The 16,927-nt window shown below is 44.6% G+C and overlaps 1 protein-coding gene across 21 annotated transcripts in view; it reads right to left on the bottom strand.

Moving 5' to 3' along the window:
* clasp1a (cytoplasmic linker associated protein 1a) overlaps positions 1 to 16,927 on the bottom strand; it is an 88,205-nt gene that overhangs the window by 13,639 nt on the left and 57,639 nt on the right. For 7 of the 21 annotated variants that reach the window (XM_031797302.1, XM_031797324.1, XM_031797263.1 and 4 more), the window contains 22 exons: positions 16,780 to 16,925; positions 16,175 to 16,310; positions 15,885 to 15,955; positions 15,715 to 15,774; positions 14,897 to 14,974; positions 13,266 to 13,433; positions 12,710 to 12,756; positions 12,423 to 12,596; positions 11,379 to 11,405; positions 9,520 to 9,627; positions 9,019 to 9,075; positions 7,978 to 8,142; positions 6,255 to 6,419; positions 5,202 to 5,264; positions 4,290 to 4,393; positions 2,326 to 2,349; positions 1,803 to 1,914; positions 1,522 to 1,654; positions 988 to 1,051; positions 823 to 825; positions 518 to 681; positions 207 to 285 (listed from right to left, as the gene is read on the bottom strand). In XM_031797302.1, coding sequence (XP_031653162.1) covers positions 207 to 285; positions 518 to 681; positions 823 to 825; positions 988 to 1,051; positions 1,522 to 1,654; positions 1,803 to 1,914; positions 2,326 to 2,349; positions 4,290 to 4,393; positions 5,202 to 5,264; positions 6,255 to 6,419; positions 7,978 to 8,142; positions 9,019 to 9,075; positions 9,520 to 9,627; positions 11,379 to 11,405; positions 12,423 to 12,596; positions 12,710 to 12,756; positions 13,266 to 13,433; positions 14,897 to 14,974; positions 15,715 to 15,774; positions 15,885 to 15,955; positions 16,175 to 16,310; positions 16,780 to 16,925 — 2,148 coding nt within the window. The remainder of the gene's footprint in view (positions 1 to 206; positions 286 to 517; positions 682 to 822; positions 826 to 987; positions 1,052 to 1,521; positions 1,655 to 1,802; positions 1,915 to 2,325; positions 2,350 to 4,289; positions 4,394 to 5,201; positions 5,265 to 6,254; positions 6,420 to 7,977; positions 8,143 to 9,018; positions 9,076 to 9,519; positions 9,628 to 11,378; positions 11,406 to 12,422; positions 12,597 to 12,709; positions 12,757 to 13,265; positions 13,434 to 14,896; positions 14,975 to 15,714; positions 15,775 to 15,884; positions 15,956 to 16,174; positions 16,311 to 16,779; positions 16,926 to 16,927) is intronic. The other 14 variants (XM_031797305.1, XM_031797359.1, XM_031797329.1 and 11 more) reach the window with 11 other exon arrangements.

Here is a 16,927-nt window from a genome sequence, read left to right as displayed (position 1 = left end):
ACACATGGTTTAGCTCCACGATACACACATGGTTTAGCTCCACGATACACACAGGCATTTAGCAAGTTTACTTTTAAAATGTTTGACAATATCACCATTGTACTGTAGTTACTGGCATATGAAATCTTAAATTGTTAGACCCAGAGCCAACCCCCCAAAACAAACAGGGAATGATCTAGTTATGTGACCTTCTCTGCATACTGTACCTTGAGGTTGGGTGTCTGTGTCTGATCCACAATGAATCTCATCAGGATGTTAAACTGCTGATCAAACGGAAAAGACTCCCTGAGAAGAACAAAACAGAAAACAATATTAGTTACTAAATTAAATGAGTGAAACTGAACCAAAAACAGCCGTAATGAGCTGGCCTAGTTACAAATCCACCATAGTCACAAGAACAGTGCTGAAAAGGACTGTAAAAAAGAAAATATCCAAGTCAACACAGTTTGGTTTGGGTCGGCATGATAGTGTAAAAATGGTTTGAGATGTTATCGAAGGGGGATTTAGAGATCCATACCTGGTGATGTCCAGAGCCTTCTGAACCTTGGCCTGGACAGACCCCAGCAGGTCAGCTCCCATCTTCTTCAGTAGCTGGGTGAGCAGGACGAACAGCCAGTCCTGCAGGTCCTCTCTGTGCACCAGGATAAAGTCTACCAGAGTCTCTAGAAACATACTGAACACCTGAGGAACACACACACACGTACACACACACGTACACACACCGCTACCATCAACAACTGACAACATATCATCTTTATAAGTATCAACACAGGCAATAAGTGTCTGTATAGTAGAAAACTGAGATTAAAAACACACACTTACTCTCTGTTGTTAAAATCCACACCAAAGCAGGCCATGCAACAAAACACACTCAATTAGTTTTCAGACAAATCACTGCTAAGCAATGGGTTTTTGGATTTCAAAAGTAAAAGCTATGAGTGAGTATCATTGTATTGATATGAAACGTTCAAACATCCTGTCACCTACCTTGCTGTGTGGATCTGCGAACATCCTGGTAAAGATTTCACAGAGTCTCTTCAGCTCCACCCGGCTGCAACACACAACAGCATCCACCGGCACACATCAATAAACATAGGCACACACAGACATCAGAGAGGCTTGACGTAAAGCGCCTTCTTCAGGATACAGAATGCTGGTGGCCTGACAGGGAAACTAAGAGAGAGCCGACAATGAAACTGCTTTGTCTGAAATGAATCTTTAACTGCACCATCTGACAGGCGGCTTTATACCTGCAGGCTGCTCACAAAGTCATTTCTTCCCCAATTAAGGAAAGCTATAAAAAGAAACCCATCGCAGGACCCTTGAGCTGCTCACCTCTTCAAAAGTTGGACATTTTCAAAAAGGAAATGACCATGAAATATGAACGAACACAGCAGGCACAACACTCTAAACACAAACTATACCTTCTCCAAACTCTACATTATAAACACAAACCCTTACTTTATCCTTATAGATTCCTTTGTAAAAGGTCCACCCCCCCCCCCCCAGCCCTGGGCTGACCTGAGTATTCTTTGACTCTTCAGCAGGTTCTGCAGTCCCAGCAGTCCCTCCTTCCTCTCAGACCAGTTGGAGCTGGCACAGTGGTTGAGTACCTCTGCCACATCCTCTGTCTGACGCAGGTAGTGAGGGATACCTAGATAATGACAATATATACAATTTAGCAGACGCTTTTATCCAACGTAAGTACGTACATTTTAGCATATGTACATCTAGTGGGAATTGAACCACTACCTTTGTGTTGCTAGTGCCACGTTCTTAACAACTAACACAGGACCACATACCTCCGTTCCGGGAGCCGTACGACCGTTCCGAGCAGGCGCTGGACGCATCACTGTTAGCGTCATCGTCAGAGTAGATACCAGGAGACTCATAGCGCCGCCTCATAGGCTTCCGCTGTTGGGAGGGGAATGGGGAGGGTGGGTTAATGGTGAGTTCACAGGTCATAGGAACAGGAGAAAAGTGGGAGACAGACAGACTAAAACTCTGTAGGAAAAGCTTGGTCACTCAAACTCAGCCATGATGTAGGATTTGATGAGCTACAATGCACAATGAATGAGGTATTGCCATGCAATTTCTTCCAACTGTTGATTTATCATGATTGATGATGGACATGCAATGAGATTATTAAATTGGGTTATAAGAATGCATACTGTTAATCATAATATGGGAGATTTTATTGAATAATAAATCAAATCTGCCAGTTAGGCCTAAGGGCAACATTTAGTGATAATATTTTGCATGTATAATCTCTGTTGATTAGTGAATAGAATGAATATACAAACGGTACACAAATTGGACAATTACCTTATTTCTGGAGTCTCCTAATAGCTGAAGATAACCAATGAGGAAAGAAGAAAAGAGGTGAACTGTCAAGAAGGGAAAACATGAGTGCAGTCCTGCTGGTGAGTAAGAGAAGCCATTTTAAAATGTTTTTCTCTACACTTTAGCAATTTTGAATTACTTGCAGTCTAAATTTATCCCCCATATACAGTGGGCTCCAAAATTACTGGCACTGAGGTGACTGGCAATACACAAACAATACTTAAAAAAATATAAACAATATAATTATAGAGATAAACTCAAAATACCAACATGTGAGAAATACTATACCTTTTTAATGTTTCAATGGAACCCACCAAAATCATACAAAATAAATTTCACCAAAATCAAGGTTTCATAATTATTGGCACTCCTCATTTAGTACTTAGTGCCACCACCTCTGGCAAGGAGAAGAGCATGGTCTTTTCCTATAATGTTTGACAAAGTTAAGGAACACATTTGGAGGGATTTTGGACCATTCCTCTACGCAGATCCTTCACATTCTTGGGTTTGCGCTTATCAACTGCCCTCTTCAACACCGCCCACAGGTTTTCGACTGGATTGGGGTCCGGCAACTGAGACAACCATGGCAGAACATTGATTTTGTTGTCACAGAACCATTTCTGTGTGGATCTTGAGGTATGTTTTGTGTCATTGTCTTGTTGGAAAGTCCACATACGGCCAAGATCCAGCCTTCTGGCAGAGGCAACCAGATTGTCAGCCAAAATTGCCTGGTACTTGGTGGAATTCATTATGCCATCAGTCTTAACCAGTGCCCCTGGACCTCTGGAATTAAAACAGACCCAAAACATCACTGACCCACCACCATATATCACCATGGGTATGAGGTGCCTCTCCTTGTATGCATCTCTGTTTCGATGCCAAACATGCCGATGTTGTATCTGACCAAAACGTTACATTTTGGTCTCATCTGACCAGAGCACCTTCCAATCATAATTGAAATTACGTTTGGCAAACTCCAAACGCTTGCGTCTGTGTCTTGGGGTCATTAAGGGCTTTCTTCTGGCAACCCTTCAAAAGAGCCTGTGGTTGTGTCTGATAGTGCTTTTTTAAATCTGGTGATTTAAGACGCCACCAAGGCCAGCAATTATTTCACAGTGATTCTTGTGGAATTTGTATCATTTCTCTCACGATCCTCCTCTCTATCCTGGGGGGCAAAATGCATTTGCGTCTTCTACCCGTGAGGTTTTCAGCTGTTCCATATCTTTTGAATTTTTAAATAATTGCCCCGACTTTGCTCAGTGTTATATTCAATAGTTTGTGGATCTTCTTGTAGCCATTACCATATTTATGAAGGTCTACGACCACCTGTCCCTTTTGAACTGACAGTTATTTTCTTGATGGTGTTGGATGACAAAGGGATATTGCATGTGTGTTACCTAATTTTTATACCCTAGTGAAACAGGAAGTGATGTAATGGCTCAATATAGTTCCATAACACTTAGATGCACTTAAATAAGTGGAATTTAATTCCTGGTTTAATTTTGGTATTGTTATTTACAATAATCTTTAAGGGTGCCATTCATTGTGAAACCTTGATTTGGAAGACAATGATTTTTAATTAAATCAATCAATTATTTTGTTGTTTTCCATTGAATCATTAATAAAGTACAGTATTTTTCACATGTTGGTATTTTGAGTTTCTCTCTGTAGTTACATTTTTTATATTTTTTAAAGTATTGTTTGTGCATTGCCAGTCATGGGTGCCAGTATTTTGGAGCCACTGTATATTCTGATAGTCATACACAAACACTCTTGATGATTCCATGTCATTACATTTGACTTCTTAATGCAGTTATTTTCTGCCAAATGCAAAACAGGCAAAACCTCCTGGGAGTCCTTCGGCCATTAACTGTCACTCTATCTTGAGACAAACGGTAGTGATGTCTTCAGAACTGGCAACTAGTAAGAGTTGATTGTTGACTTACCAGTGCGTCAGCCACAGCAGCCTCCACCTCAGTGCCAGTGTTGAGGACTCTCATGGCGTTCACCGAGGCAGAAATGCGGGCCTGGTGGATCAAACCAAATCGGTCTGGGAGAGAGAAGAGAGGGGAGAGGGGTAGAGGAAACAGAGGAGAAAGCCATTGGAATTGCTGTCAGGGACTTACGTCCGAATACGGTAATCAAATCTCAGGTAAGATATGATGGGGTTTACAGGGCAAAGAAATTAAAGAGTTTGGCAAGAAAACACCAAAAAGCTTGGAAATGAAAAACACCAAAAAGCTTGGAAATGAAAAACACCAAAAGGCTTGGAAATGAAAAACACCAAAAAGCTTGGAAATGAAAAACACCAAAAAGCTTGGAAATGAAAAACACCAAAAAGTTTGACTGATAAATGAAAAGAATTATGCTGAAATAAAGATGAAGAGGCACCAACCACCAACAGAAATCACCACAGAATGACTTGTTTGAAACACCTCATGAAAAATGAAGAAAAAATAACCCCACTTGCAGACGGGAAAATAAAACAAATCTGATATGAGATACTTTATTATATTAAGTACAAATACATTATACAACGTCCAAAAAGTCAATAACAAGGAGAAAATGATATAGGTGGGGATATCATGATTACGCAGTATGAAACACAAGCATTTTAAAATAAAATCACAAAACATATTGAAGCAGATGACCACAGCACATAATATGAAAAATCTTCTTGTCAATTAAAAAAAAAGACCATTACAAGCTTGAAAAGTTGGAATAAATGTTGCCTCAGGGTGGGCACAGCATGGTGGGCACAGCAGGGTGGGCACAGCCCTCACAGTACTATGTATGGACACATGCTGGCATAGTCACTAATATGGGGGACGGAGAAAGGGGTGGGGCATGCAGGTCACCTGACTGGCTGTGGGGGTCAGCCGTGGATAAGGCGCTGGTAGAGCGGGAGGTACGTCGGGAGGCTGCAAGGGACAGGACGGGTGAGTGACACCAGTGGGGTTAGTGACACATACACGACAGGTACCGTCCTCTGTAGATGACTAAGGCTCAGCGCCTGGCTGCATTCAGCTACTATAGCTATGACCAACCAGCCAAACAGGGGGTGCTTATATTTGTCCTGTTTCACAAATGTACAAGTGTGTGTTGTGAAATGGAAGGGTGTTTTTTTGCATATCCCACGGCGACCCTGGAGCAATTCGGGTTAAGTGCCTTGCTCAAGGGCAGATTTAATCTAGTCAGCTCGGGGATTCAAACTAGCAACCTTTCGGTTACTGGCCCAATGCTCTAACTGCTAGGCTTCCTGCTGCCCACATCTACAACAGTCATAGGGTAGGAGGGGTATCCCTCACGCATCCCGCTTTGTCACACAATTTTGTTGCTTTTTCCCCCTCTGTCTCCCATGACAAAGTTGTGTCATTTCCTGTGATGTGACAGCAACACAGGAAAGAGCGGAGAAGCAGGTCAGCTATGGACATTGAATACGATGATGCATACAGTAAACTGTTTACTGTAGTCACTGCCTTTTTTCTCTGCCTCTTGATTTAGATTTATTATGAGATATGTACGATAAATGATTGGGCCTAAGTGATTGGAGAAAAAATGGTGATCTTTTGGTGGTAATTTATTACACATTCAAAGACACAGAAACGTATTTATATAGGATAACATTTGGAGCATTCCAAACAAAAACAGACAGAAGACAGTGCAGTGATTATATTCCAGAACCTTTGAGAGGGTTAGTGCATGCAGACTAGATCAGAACAGGCAAAAGGAGAGGTCTATACCCCTTAGTTCTCGAGTGGGATCTTCTATCTAGATGTCCTGGGGTGTAGAGAGGCTGGAACAGAGAGTAGGGGTCTAGAGGAGGGGGACTAAGAGACTGAGGGGTGTGTACTAGTGGGCCTTGCTGCTTCCAAGAGGCTTCCTGGTGTCCGGTTGGTTGTGGTACTCACCAAGAGGCTTGAAGCCCCGAGCAGGGCTGGTGTCTCGGCTGCTTTCCCTAGATGTGTCCCTGCTGCAGCCCTGACTCATGCTGGGCCGGGGGATACGGCTCCTTGCTAGCGTGTTGTAGGAGGAGAGAGGAGTACCAGGAACAAGAGCTTTACCACACAGCCTGGCTGTCAGTAGGACGGTAGAACACAGGTTTGGGGTTAGTGAGGTGAGGCCTGGGGTGGGGCTGGGGTTGGAGACTGGGGGGAGAGTGGGGTGAGGGGTAGGAGGACTCTGGGGCGTGGTGCTGGGTTTGAGTATGCTGGACATCAGGTTAGATTTTAAACACCTACGTTAGCGCAAGTCAGTTTTGATTTTTTTTCCTTATTTCACGACAAGGTTTAGTTGGTCTGTGAAAAGACTTTTGGTATGACCGTAGCTTACAACAGATACAGAGTTAACATACAAAACAAAAACAAAAAAGATAAACAACAACAAATAAAACATTTTTAAGAGGGTATAAAAAGATACGGTCAAATCGCCAAAGAAAATAAAAGACAAACAGTTAAATTCAGTTGTTGTCATAAAAATACAAAACATATGATGAAAAAAGACGACAAGAAGAAAACCAACTACATATCAATGGAAAACTTTCATTGCAACATGTAATTGATCATTGTGTGTGTCCAGAATGTTTCAATCTCATCCATGGACAGATAGAAAAAAAGGCACCCTTCCCCCAGACGATGGTATTGTTCACAACAGACTGACAGACAGACAAGAGGGTGACCTCAGACAGCACGCTGATAACAAGCCAAGATGGAGAGAGCTGGTTGGTCAGCCCTGGCATTGAAGAAATACACAGACCAATCACAGCGATAGGACAGAGTCAGAGAAGAGCCAGTGACTCAGACTGACGGGAAGGACATAAGCTGGGCTGCTGATGACCAGGATAGCCCTACAGAGGCTCATCCACTTTCCTGAAAGAGGCGGCACCACCCCATTGATGTGACACGCCTGGAAGATGCTAACAAACACAACCAAGATGAGACCCTCCCAAAACACAGTTCTACTTAGCTGCTAACCTAGAGAGTTACAGTTATATAACTCTTACCATTCACCCTCTACAAGGGCCCTCGACTTTGGCTATTCAGCATTTTTTCATCCATTATTTGAGTGCAAAAGGTACATTGGTACTTCATAATAGTAATATGGGGGTCCCTTGTTCAAGGCTTATCTTCTGTGTTTGTGTTTCCTTGTTTTGTGTTTATGACCAGGAAACCTAGATCATGTATAGATCATGTATACAGTACACTCTTGGTGTGCTGTATATACTGTTATCACTAGATAGATGGGAGTGTGCAATGAGGACGTTGGGCATATTTATCATCGGTGTGGTATTATTTATCAAGCATTTCACTACACCCGCAATAACATCTACTAAATATGTGTATGTGACTCATAAAATGTCATTTGATCAGCATGTGCTGTATGCTATGCATGTGCTGTATGCTATGCATGTACTGTATGCTATGCATGTGCTGTATGCTATGCATGTGCTGTATGCTATGCATGTGCATCTGGTGTGTAGGTTATATAACACACTGTTTATTATAGCAGTTACTTAGTTACTATGTGCGTTGTTAGCAAATGACAAATGTATTTTTCCTAGTGTATAGAGTGCATGAATGCCCTATGTTGGGTTTACTTGCATGATGCTGATATTGTGATATAACTGTCCCTTACCTAGGCCCAGCCTGTTGGGAGAGGAATCTCTACTGCAGCCCTGGCTGCGGGGGACCTTGCTCCTCTTGTCTGCAGGGGTGCTGGAGGCTGAGGGCGGCCTGCTGATCCTCCCGTACCCAGACGAGTGGCCCAGCAGCTTGCCAGGGGAACTGGAGCGACTGCCAGCTGCAGCAAGGATAACACACAGGACCCACAGTCAGAGAGAGTGGGACATTCCACCCTTTCAGACAAGATATGATGGGTCACAGCGAGTGACGCACCTCTCCATGGCATGCTGGGAAGGTTCTGTCACGGCTCAAAGCTGAACTCCCTCATGCTCTGCCTCCCTCTTTCTGGGGATGTTTCATTACTTCAATGTTTCTAAAGGCATATGTTGCTTTTATTGTGGTAATAACACCTAGCAGACACTTTTCTAAAGTACAGTACAGTGAGTCCATAATATGTGTATGTGATCCCAGTGAGAATTGAACCCACGACCTTGGCTTTGCTAGCGCCACACTCTTACCAACTGTGCACATACAATGTGTTTAGAGTGCTTTGGGACAATGATATTCTCTGTATATCCTACAAGGCGGATAACATAGGCATGGGGTTTCAGCTTTGATGAGATAAATAGTCACAGACAAACAGATAATTAACAGTTGCAGGACAAACAAGATGGGGTTAAATCCAGTTTGTAACTGGGCTTTGGGAAAACAAACCAGTGATTACAACAACAACAACGACAACAGTTCAGAGGACATACGACAACCACCAATATTAACGACATTGGACAACAACCAATATAAACAACATTGGACGAAAACCAATATTAACAATCAACAATTTAAAATAAGGCAATGCGGAAGGAACCACGTATTCGACAATGCAAACTCCAAACAGCTTGTGAGACTATAAAAAAATGAATTATAATACAGACACTTGAGTTGAATGGAGCATGCTGGTATGACGTGATGAGTCTAAAAACTAGAAGAATGAGTTGATTGACATGCAGAGATCTGCAGAGGATGAAGGGGCGGGACTAAAAACTGGACGCTTTACTCTGATTGGATGAAGTCCGGGCCTTACCACCCCCAGTGGGGTTAGCAGATCTGGATCCTGTGGTTGTTATGGGAGCGAGCGGCAGAACAGGACGTGAAAATAAAAACGGTCAATGTGACAGGAAGTAGTGTTTACCCAGCATGCACTGGGTCAGATGTTAACTGTGCATGTCATGTTTCACGTGCAATAATCATTGAAGCCCCTCAAGTCTTCACAGACACACACAAGACACAAATACATCTTGTGGGCGCAGTAATAACAGTGGCTCCAAGTTCCTTCAGGATGCTGAAGTACATGAGGTAAAACATCACACAGACTGACGAGAGAAACTGAAGGAGAACCTAGTATGACCTCACAGCAGGCAGGTTAAACGTCATACTGAGGGTTTACATGAAAGAGACTGGAGATGACAATGTGGACTGGCTTCCCTGAGTTCAGACAGTATGCAGTGAGGGAGAGATTTTGCTGACAATGTGTGCGTGTGTGTGTGTGTATACTCACGCTGGGACTGGGACATCATTTTGGCTCGGCTGCGCCCCCTGCTGTCAGTCACAGTAGCGCTGGCTCCGACAGCATTGCCGGAGCTTGTTCTCCTCGTACGCACACGGCCTGGAGACAACAACACACACACACAGGGAGAGATGGACACACACACAGGGAGAGATGGACACACACACACAGAGTTAGTGAGAGAGTTGAAGACACTACACTACAAATTATACCGTATCCAGGAAGCTGTTCACTACAACACAAAACACTGAAAGAAACTACTATAAACAGATGGTGACTAAAGACCTGGCTGAAGAGAGAGAGTGTTCTGAAACACAGATATAGGGAGTAACAAACAAAAGATTCCCATAGACCACGTTCTCACTCAAGGGCTCCATCAAACATGCATTGGATCTGAGAAAGGTTTGTCTTGGTTTTGCTTTTTTATTACAGTTTTTTGGGGTCATTTTTACTCCTTTTTCTCCCCAATTTCGTGGTAGTCTACAGCCACAGTCCCATCGCTCCAACTCCCGTACGGACTCAGAAGAGGCGAAGGTCGAGAGCCATGCATCCTCCGAAACGCGACCTTGCCAAGCCGCACTGCTTCTTGACACACTGCTCGCTTAACCCAGAAGCCAGCCGTACCAATGTGTCAGAGGAAACACCGTACAACTGGTGACCGTGTCAGGGTGCATGCGGCCGGCACGCCACAGGAGTCGCTAGAGCGTGATGAGACAAGGACATCCCGGGCGGGCAAACCCTCCCCTAACCCGGACGAATCTGGGACAATTGTTCGCCACCTCATGGGTCTCCCGGTCAAACCCAGATCTGTAATGACGCCAGTGCCTTAGACTGCAGCGCCACTCGGGAGGCCCGAGTAAGGTTTGTCTAAAGCAACTAGTAACATTATGACCCAACACACTTTGTTTTGGAGCATTTCAAACTGTGCATATTATACACAATGTATGATATTCGTTAGCAAAATCCCACATAAAATGTCTCTAGCATCATCATACTTGCAATCCAGCCAAGTAATATTCCTAAAAGCTAGGACAACACAGACTGACGCTGAGAAAGTGATCTCTTTCCACAACAGCAGGAACTTGTCCTTAGATTAAGGAACACCTTAGCCAATAATAACTCTTACTTTCAGACAGTCTTCACAAGCGCTTTGTTAGAATGTGGGCAGAAGCTATGACCTTATTTTCATTGGAAGATGTTTGTTAGGCGAGGTCCTCCTTAGTCAGAAAATATTGCACTAGATTCTAGAACAACCGCATTACACAACAGGATAGGGGACAGCCCTTTCTTTAAACAAACAACAAAAACTTTGGGTCTAGAAAGTCTCAGTGACATGTAGATAATAAAAGAGTAGACACGGGACTAAATATAGAAAACCAAGAGGTAGACGATCAGCTTGAGAAACAGGCAAGACTAAACCTTAGCGACCTCTGACCCCTAACTCAGACCACAGGGTGGGCAAGTTTCCCTGCATGCAACATTCACCTTTACACAAATATCACAGGGTCCTTTCCCTTCACTAATCACTAATAAACAGTACAAAATGTAAAGGACAACGACTTAGGAGGATAACAAAATGAGTTGTGTATAACGTGCGGGGGAGGAGAGGGGTCGTGGTGTGCTGTGTTGACTGCAGATAGCTATCTAACCATGTCTGTCGTCAGTAATCAATTATTATTACCGTATTGGTCAAACATGCAGACCTACCAGATATACCAGACGAAGAGGTCAGAATGATGTAGTAGTGCACTATGGGTTAAGTTAGTGTGTAGACAACACGGAAAAGAGGACAGACAGAAGGGAAGGGGGCCAGTCCCCGACAGACAAGGAACACAAATACACAATCTTACCAGTATCAATTTTACCGGGTGTGCCATCTTTTGAGCATAAAGCAAAGCGGAGGGGCGGGGGGGTGGAGCAAGTGGAAGAAGAGGTATAGTTAGACATCAGTACCAGTTAGGCAGGAGAGAGAGACAGAGGAGGGGTGGGGAAGGAGAGAGATAGTGGTGACAGAGAGAGGCAGGAGTGAAAAAGGGAGAGAAAGAGAGGTGAGTGAGCGGCAGAAAGAGGTCTCATTGGTAATGGACTGCAAGCAGTACACTCCACAGGGACGTGTTAGGGCAGGAACAGAGGGACAGCATCTGGATTGCAGCACGCTTCAGTATCAAACTGCGCCAATTTTTTTTTTTTGGGGGTGGGGGGGTTGTTCATCATTAATTATCACAATCTTAAATATTGACAAAGGTCAGTAGCCATAACTTAGAGTGAATATAGGCAGCCATTTGTCATGTTTAGTTTAATTAGTTTACAGACAAAACTTCTGGCCTTTTTGTATGTTTCTCTTCAGAGCACAGCTTAACGATGTCTTACTAACAACATCACATGAATTAACATATCCACTCTGGCCATAAAAACCAGTGGTTTTCAGATTAATATTTCTTCTAAATAACGTAATTAAGACATCGTGGAGACTTTGAGAAATGACTGTTCCAGAACTGACATCCTGTGACCATGACATTTTGAAATATAGCCTGGTGTGGTGTGTGTGGGGTAGTTAGGGCCTGGCATAGATGGACCTGGGGAGGGGGAGGGTAGTGTGTGTGGGGTAGTTAGGGCCTGGCATAGATGGACCTGGGGAGGGGGGAGGGTAGTGTGTGTGGGGTAGTTAGGGCCTGGCATAGATGGACCTGGGGAGGGGGAGGGTAGTGTGTGTGGGTGGGGTAGTTAGGGCCTGGCATAGATGGACCTGGGGAGGGGGAGGGTAGTGTGTGGGGTAGTTAGGGCCTGGCATAGATGGACCTGGGGAGGGGGAGGGTAGTGTGTGTGGGGTAGTTAGGGCCTGGCATGGATGGACCTGGGGAGGGAGGGGGGGGGGGGGGTAGTGTGTGTTTTACCTAGTGAGGCGTAGGAGCCTGGGGGCAGGGCAGCTGCTGAGCTGAAGGGAGAAGCGGAGGGCACAGTGATCAGGCGTGACTTGGCGCTGGCCGCGGCGTTCACGTCGACATCACTACGGGAACGCTGAAGGGAACCGCCGGAGTTGGAGTTCACCCTGGAACTCACCATCTTACCTGCCATGGGGGTGACGTTGAAATATCAACTGATTATAAAAACATATAAAATGGTGACATGGAATAAACCACACACTTTGAGAAATTAAAATGTATTTTAGTAGTACTCTTACCCCTTGTCATGCTGCCTCCTATGGCACTCTTGACAGACAGGGGCCGGCTGAGACAGAAGGACACACCACCATGAGGTTAACAAACAGATTTATGACAAACAGCCCAGCATCGCTGTGCATCAAACTGTCAAAGCAAGACAAAGTCAGAGGCATAGGTCTGGACATTAGTACAGGGCTCGGACCCCTCTGGTGATGAGGCAGAAAAAACATCCTCAGTCTTAAGAGTAAAATGACATCACTCTGTCCAAATCCAAATCCCAACCCCGGTTCATCATAACAAACACTGTGCTGGTGAATCATGGTATATGAGATCAATGGTCAACAAGCAGAGGAGGATGATTAAACTGGATCAACCAATAAAATCACTCCCAGTGGTTTCCTAATCCGATAATAATTGCTGTGCATGAGGTAGACATATCCATTAGTGCCATCTTCAAATCAATGTTAAATACCCTTTAAATCTCTTTCCACACATCCTTATGAATCATGGCAACGTTTCACAGAAATGGAGGAAAGGGTGGATGGATGACAGGAGGAAGGAGAGGGGATCTCTTACTTGAGGCTCTCCTGTGAGGAGGAGGATGAGCGGTCTGATTGGGGGAGAGACACGACACTGTCAGAACTCTTCAGGTGAGACTGCAGAGCCTTCTGATAGGTTGACTCCAGGGCCTGGAACAGATGCTCCGCCTCCCGGCTGTAGTGGCCATGGAAACCCCAATAACACCTATGGGTGAGGGAGGGGGGAGACAAAGTCAGAGGTCACATCAAGGTCACAGACGTCACAGCCCCTTGTTTAAGTAGATGAACATAACTGTCAGCACATGACTCATATGACAGCACACCTGACTGAATAAACTACATGACTAAAGGTATGTGGACACCTGCTTGTCGAACATTTCATTCTAAAATCATGGGCATTAATATGGAGTTGGTCCCCCTTTGCTGCTGTAACAGCCTCCACTCTTCTGGGAAGACTTTCCACTAGATGTTGGAACATTGCTGCGGAGTCTTCCATTCAGCCACAAGAGCATTAGTAAGGTCGGCATTGATGTTGGGCGATGAGGCCTGGCTCGCAGTCTGTGTTCCAATTCATCCCAAAGGTGTTCGATGGGGTTAAGCTCAGGGCTCTGTGCAGGCCAGTAAAGTTCTTCCAAACCTGATATTGACAAAACTTTCTGCATGGACCTCGCTTTGTGCACGGGGGCATTGTCATGCTGAAACTGGAAAGAGCCTTCCCCAAACTGTTGCCACAAAGTTGGAAGCACAGAATCGTCTAGAATGTCATTGTATGCTATAGCGTTAAGATTTCCCTTCACTGGTACTAAGTGGCCTAGCCCGAACCATGAAAAACAGCCTCAGACCATTATTCCTCCACCAAACTTTACGGTTGGCACTATGCATTCAGGCAGATAGCGTTCGCCTGGCATCGCCAAACCCAGATTCGTCTGTCGGACTGCAGATGGTGAAGCGTGATTCATCCCGCCAGAGAACGCGTTTCCACTGCTCCAGAGTCCAATTGCGGCAAGCTTTACACCACTCCAACCAACGCATGGCATTGCGTGTGGCAAATGTTGCAACCGAGAACAGATGATTTTTTAAAGCACTACACACTTCAGCACTCGGCGGTCCCATTCCGTGAGCTTGTGTGGCCTACCACTTCACGGCTGAGCCGTTGTTGCTCCTGGATTTTTCCACTTCACAATATCAACACTTACAGTTGACTGGGGCAGCTCTAGCAGGGCCAAAATTTGACAAACTGGTTGGAAAGGTGGCATCCTATGACGGTGCCACGTTGAAAGTCACTGAGCTCTTCAGTAAGGCCATTCTACTGCCAATGTTTGTCTATGGAGATTGCATGGCTATATGCTCGATTCTATACACCTGTCAGCAACGGGTGGGGCTGAAATAGCCGAATCCACTAATTTGAATGAGTGTCCACATACTTTTGTATATATACTGCACATCACCGCTGAAGAAAGTGACATATGAAACAATGCTTTGTAGATAAAAATCCAGAAGCATTAATACTTTTTCAAATGATCACTAGTAGTAAAATCAGAGACACAGACAGACGGCATATTATTCCATATCGTCATCCACTTGTGTCGGTCGTGAACTGCTAAGACTTGAAGACAAATTCTGACTCATTTAACAAAAATAAACAACCCCCCCTCAAAAAAAACTTACTTTCTCGCGACCGATCTGGCCTCTGAGTCAGCATCATGGATCCCTTTCTTGATGGTTTCAGTCAGAACAGCCACGTGCCTGGTGGGGTAGCAGGGAAACATGACAGAGACAACTTCAGGTACAGCAGCTAGGAAACCACAACTACACCAATGGAGAGGACACACAGACTTCCTCATTTCCCCGGAGACTTCAGTATACACTCCTCTCTTCTTCACGGGGGGAAAGTGACCACATAGCACACTTTCTACATGCTTTTAAAAATCTCAGCAGGGTTGTCGCGGCAACCACTGGGGACGCTCCGTCGAGATTCTGATGGTGATGGCTTGCTCCAGCCCTCCAGCATCATCAATTTAACTAGGGATCATCAGTCGCCCAGTCAACCAACACCCAACTACTTACAGTAAATGTCACACGGCAGAGAGTAGAAGAGAAGTGAGGAGAGAGGAGAGTAAGAGCGGAAAGAGGGAAATCTAAAGCGCAGCACCAACAGGAAATGTGAATTATTATGTGGATTATAATTAAATGGATATTTTTGTAGGGGTTGATATGATTTTCATAAGGGAAATTTCTAAGTGAAAATTATGAACTTCAGAAGCCTTTTTAAACCTCAAATACATTCCATGTTTTAAATATCCTGCATTGCAGTTCTCCTGCAACAGGGAGATCAAATTAAGATCCTACATCTGTACACAAACACAAATACCGGTTGGATCCTGAGCAGAAAAGCAGACAAGCATGCTACAGTCTGTTGTTAGTGTTTATGTCCTGGATAAATAGTATTAGCATGCAGGGTGAATGCTGAAAGGGTGTGTGTTTACCTCTCCAGTGTGTGTGTCTGCCACTCCAGTAATAACAGCTCTAAGAACTCATAACTGCGCCTGCAGAGAGAAGACATGATGAGAGTTAACACATTATAAGGGAAACGTCAGGAAAAGCTAGAAGATTTTCACACAAAGTAATATCACACAGAAAGTCCTTGAGTCGTTACCTTCGGACGGCCACTGATTTGGACGTGCAGTTACTAGTGATGATGGGGATGAGACGTGAGTAGTGTGTGTGCTGGAAGAGAAGAGGAGGTCCCAGACATCATCCAATACAGCTTATTTCACACCTCCCAGTGTCTTAACAACATTTTGCAAATAAACATCATTCCAACTGAATAATAAATACATCAGGAAATGATTTATTTTACAATAGAAAATGCATGAATCACACTCATCCACTGTCGGTCATTGACATATATGATTGCCCGTGCATATGTGTGTGTACAGTACTCACCCTGAGGATGAGACGTATGGCTGCCATGCCAGACGTGGCCATCACCTTGGCACTGTTGGGCACCAGGTTGAGCAGTGTGGGCATCAGGGTCTCTGCACAGTGGTCAAACTTGTTTCCCAGTAACGTGGACAGGTATCTGAAGAGGAGATGGGAGAGATTCAAGACATCAAATCAATAATCAATCAGTTTTCAAATCTCCACAGATACATTTGATTTGAGGCTCTAGACTAGTGTACCCGTACTTAGATATGAAGCAGTAGCCGCCTACAAGTTGTCCAGACTCAGAGTGGTTAATTGTCAGTCAGTGATGTGCTCCTAATGTGGTAGTGATGATGAGCGATAGAGCGGAGAGTCAAGATCCACATATAAAGAGTATCCGGGTTGATGGACTGACAGAACAGGCGAGACCATGTTAATGTAACCCCTTCACTGAGGCATTTCACTGAGCTGCTACACCTCTAAATCATCTCTCTGGTCAACCTTTACTCAACCCGAGTCTGAGATAGCACCTCTTGGAACAGATAGGTTCAACAGTGTAGTTAACTCTACTTGGTGTGGAAGGGGGTTGACTGAGGTTGAAAGTGGTTTTGTCTGCAGGTCCTTACCCCAGTGTGATGCAGGCCTCTCGTACCACCTGGGACCTCAGGTCTTTAGCTGACAGCTTGAGAGGGGCCTCAAGCAGACGGAGCTGCTGAGGGAAACTATCATAGTCCAGGGCTCCAGCCACGAGCAGAGAACGCACCTTCTTCAGCT

Source organism: Oncorhynchus kisutch, linkage group LG2 (genome assembly GCF_002021735.2).
Source record: "Oncorhynchus kisutch isolate 150728-3 linkage group LG2, Okis_V2, whole genome shotgun sequence".
NCBI lineage: Eukaryota > Metazoa > Chordata > Actinopteri > Salmoniformes > Salmonidae > Oncorhynchus > Oncorhynchus kisutch.
This window is presented reverse-complemented; position numbering and strand designations above follow the sequence as displayed.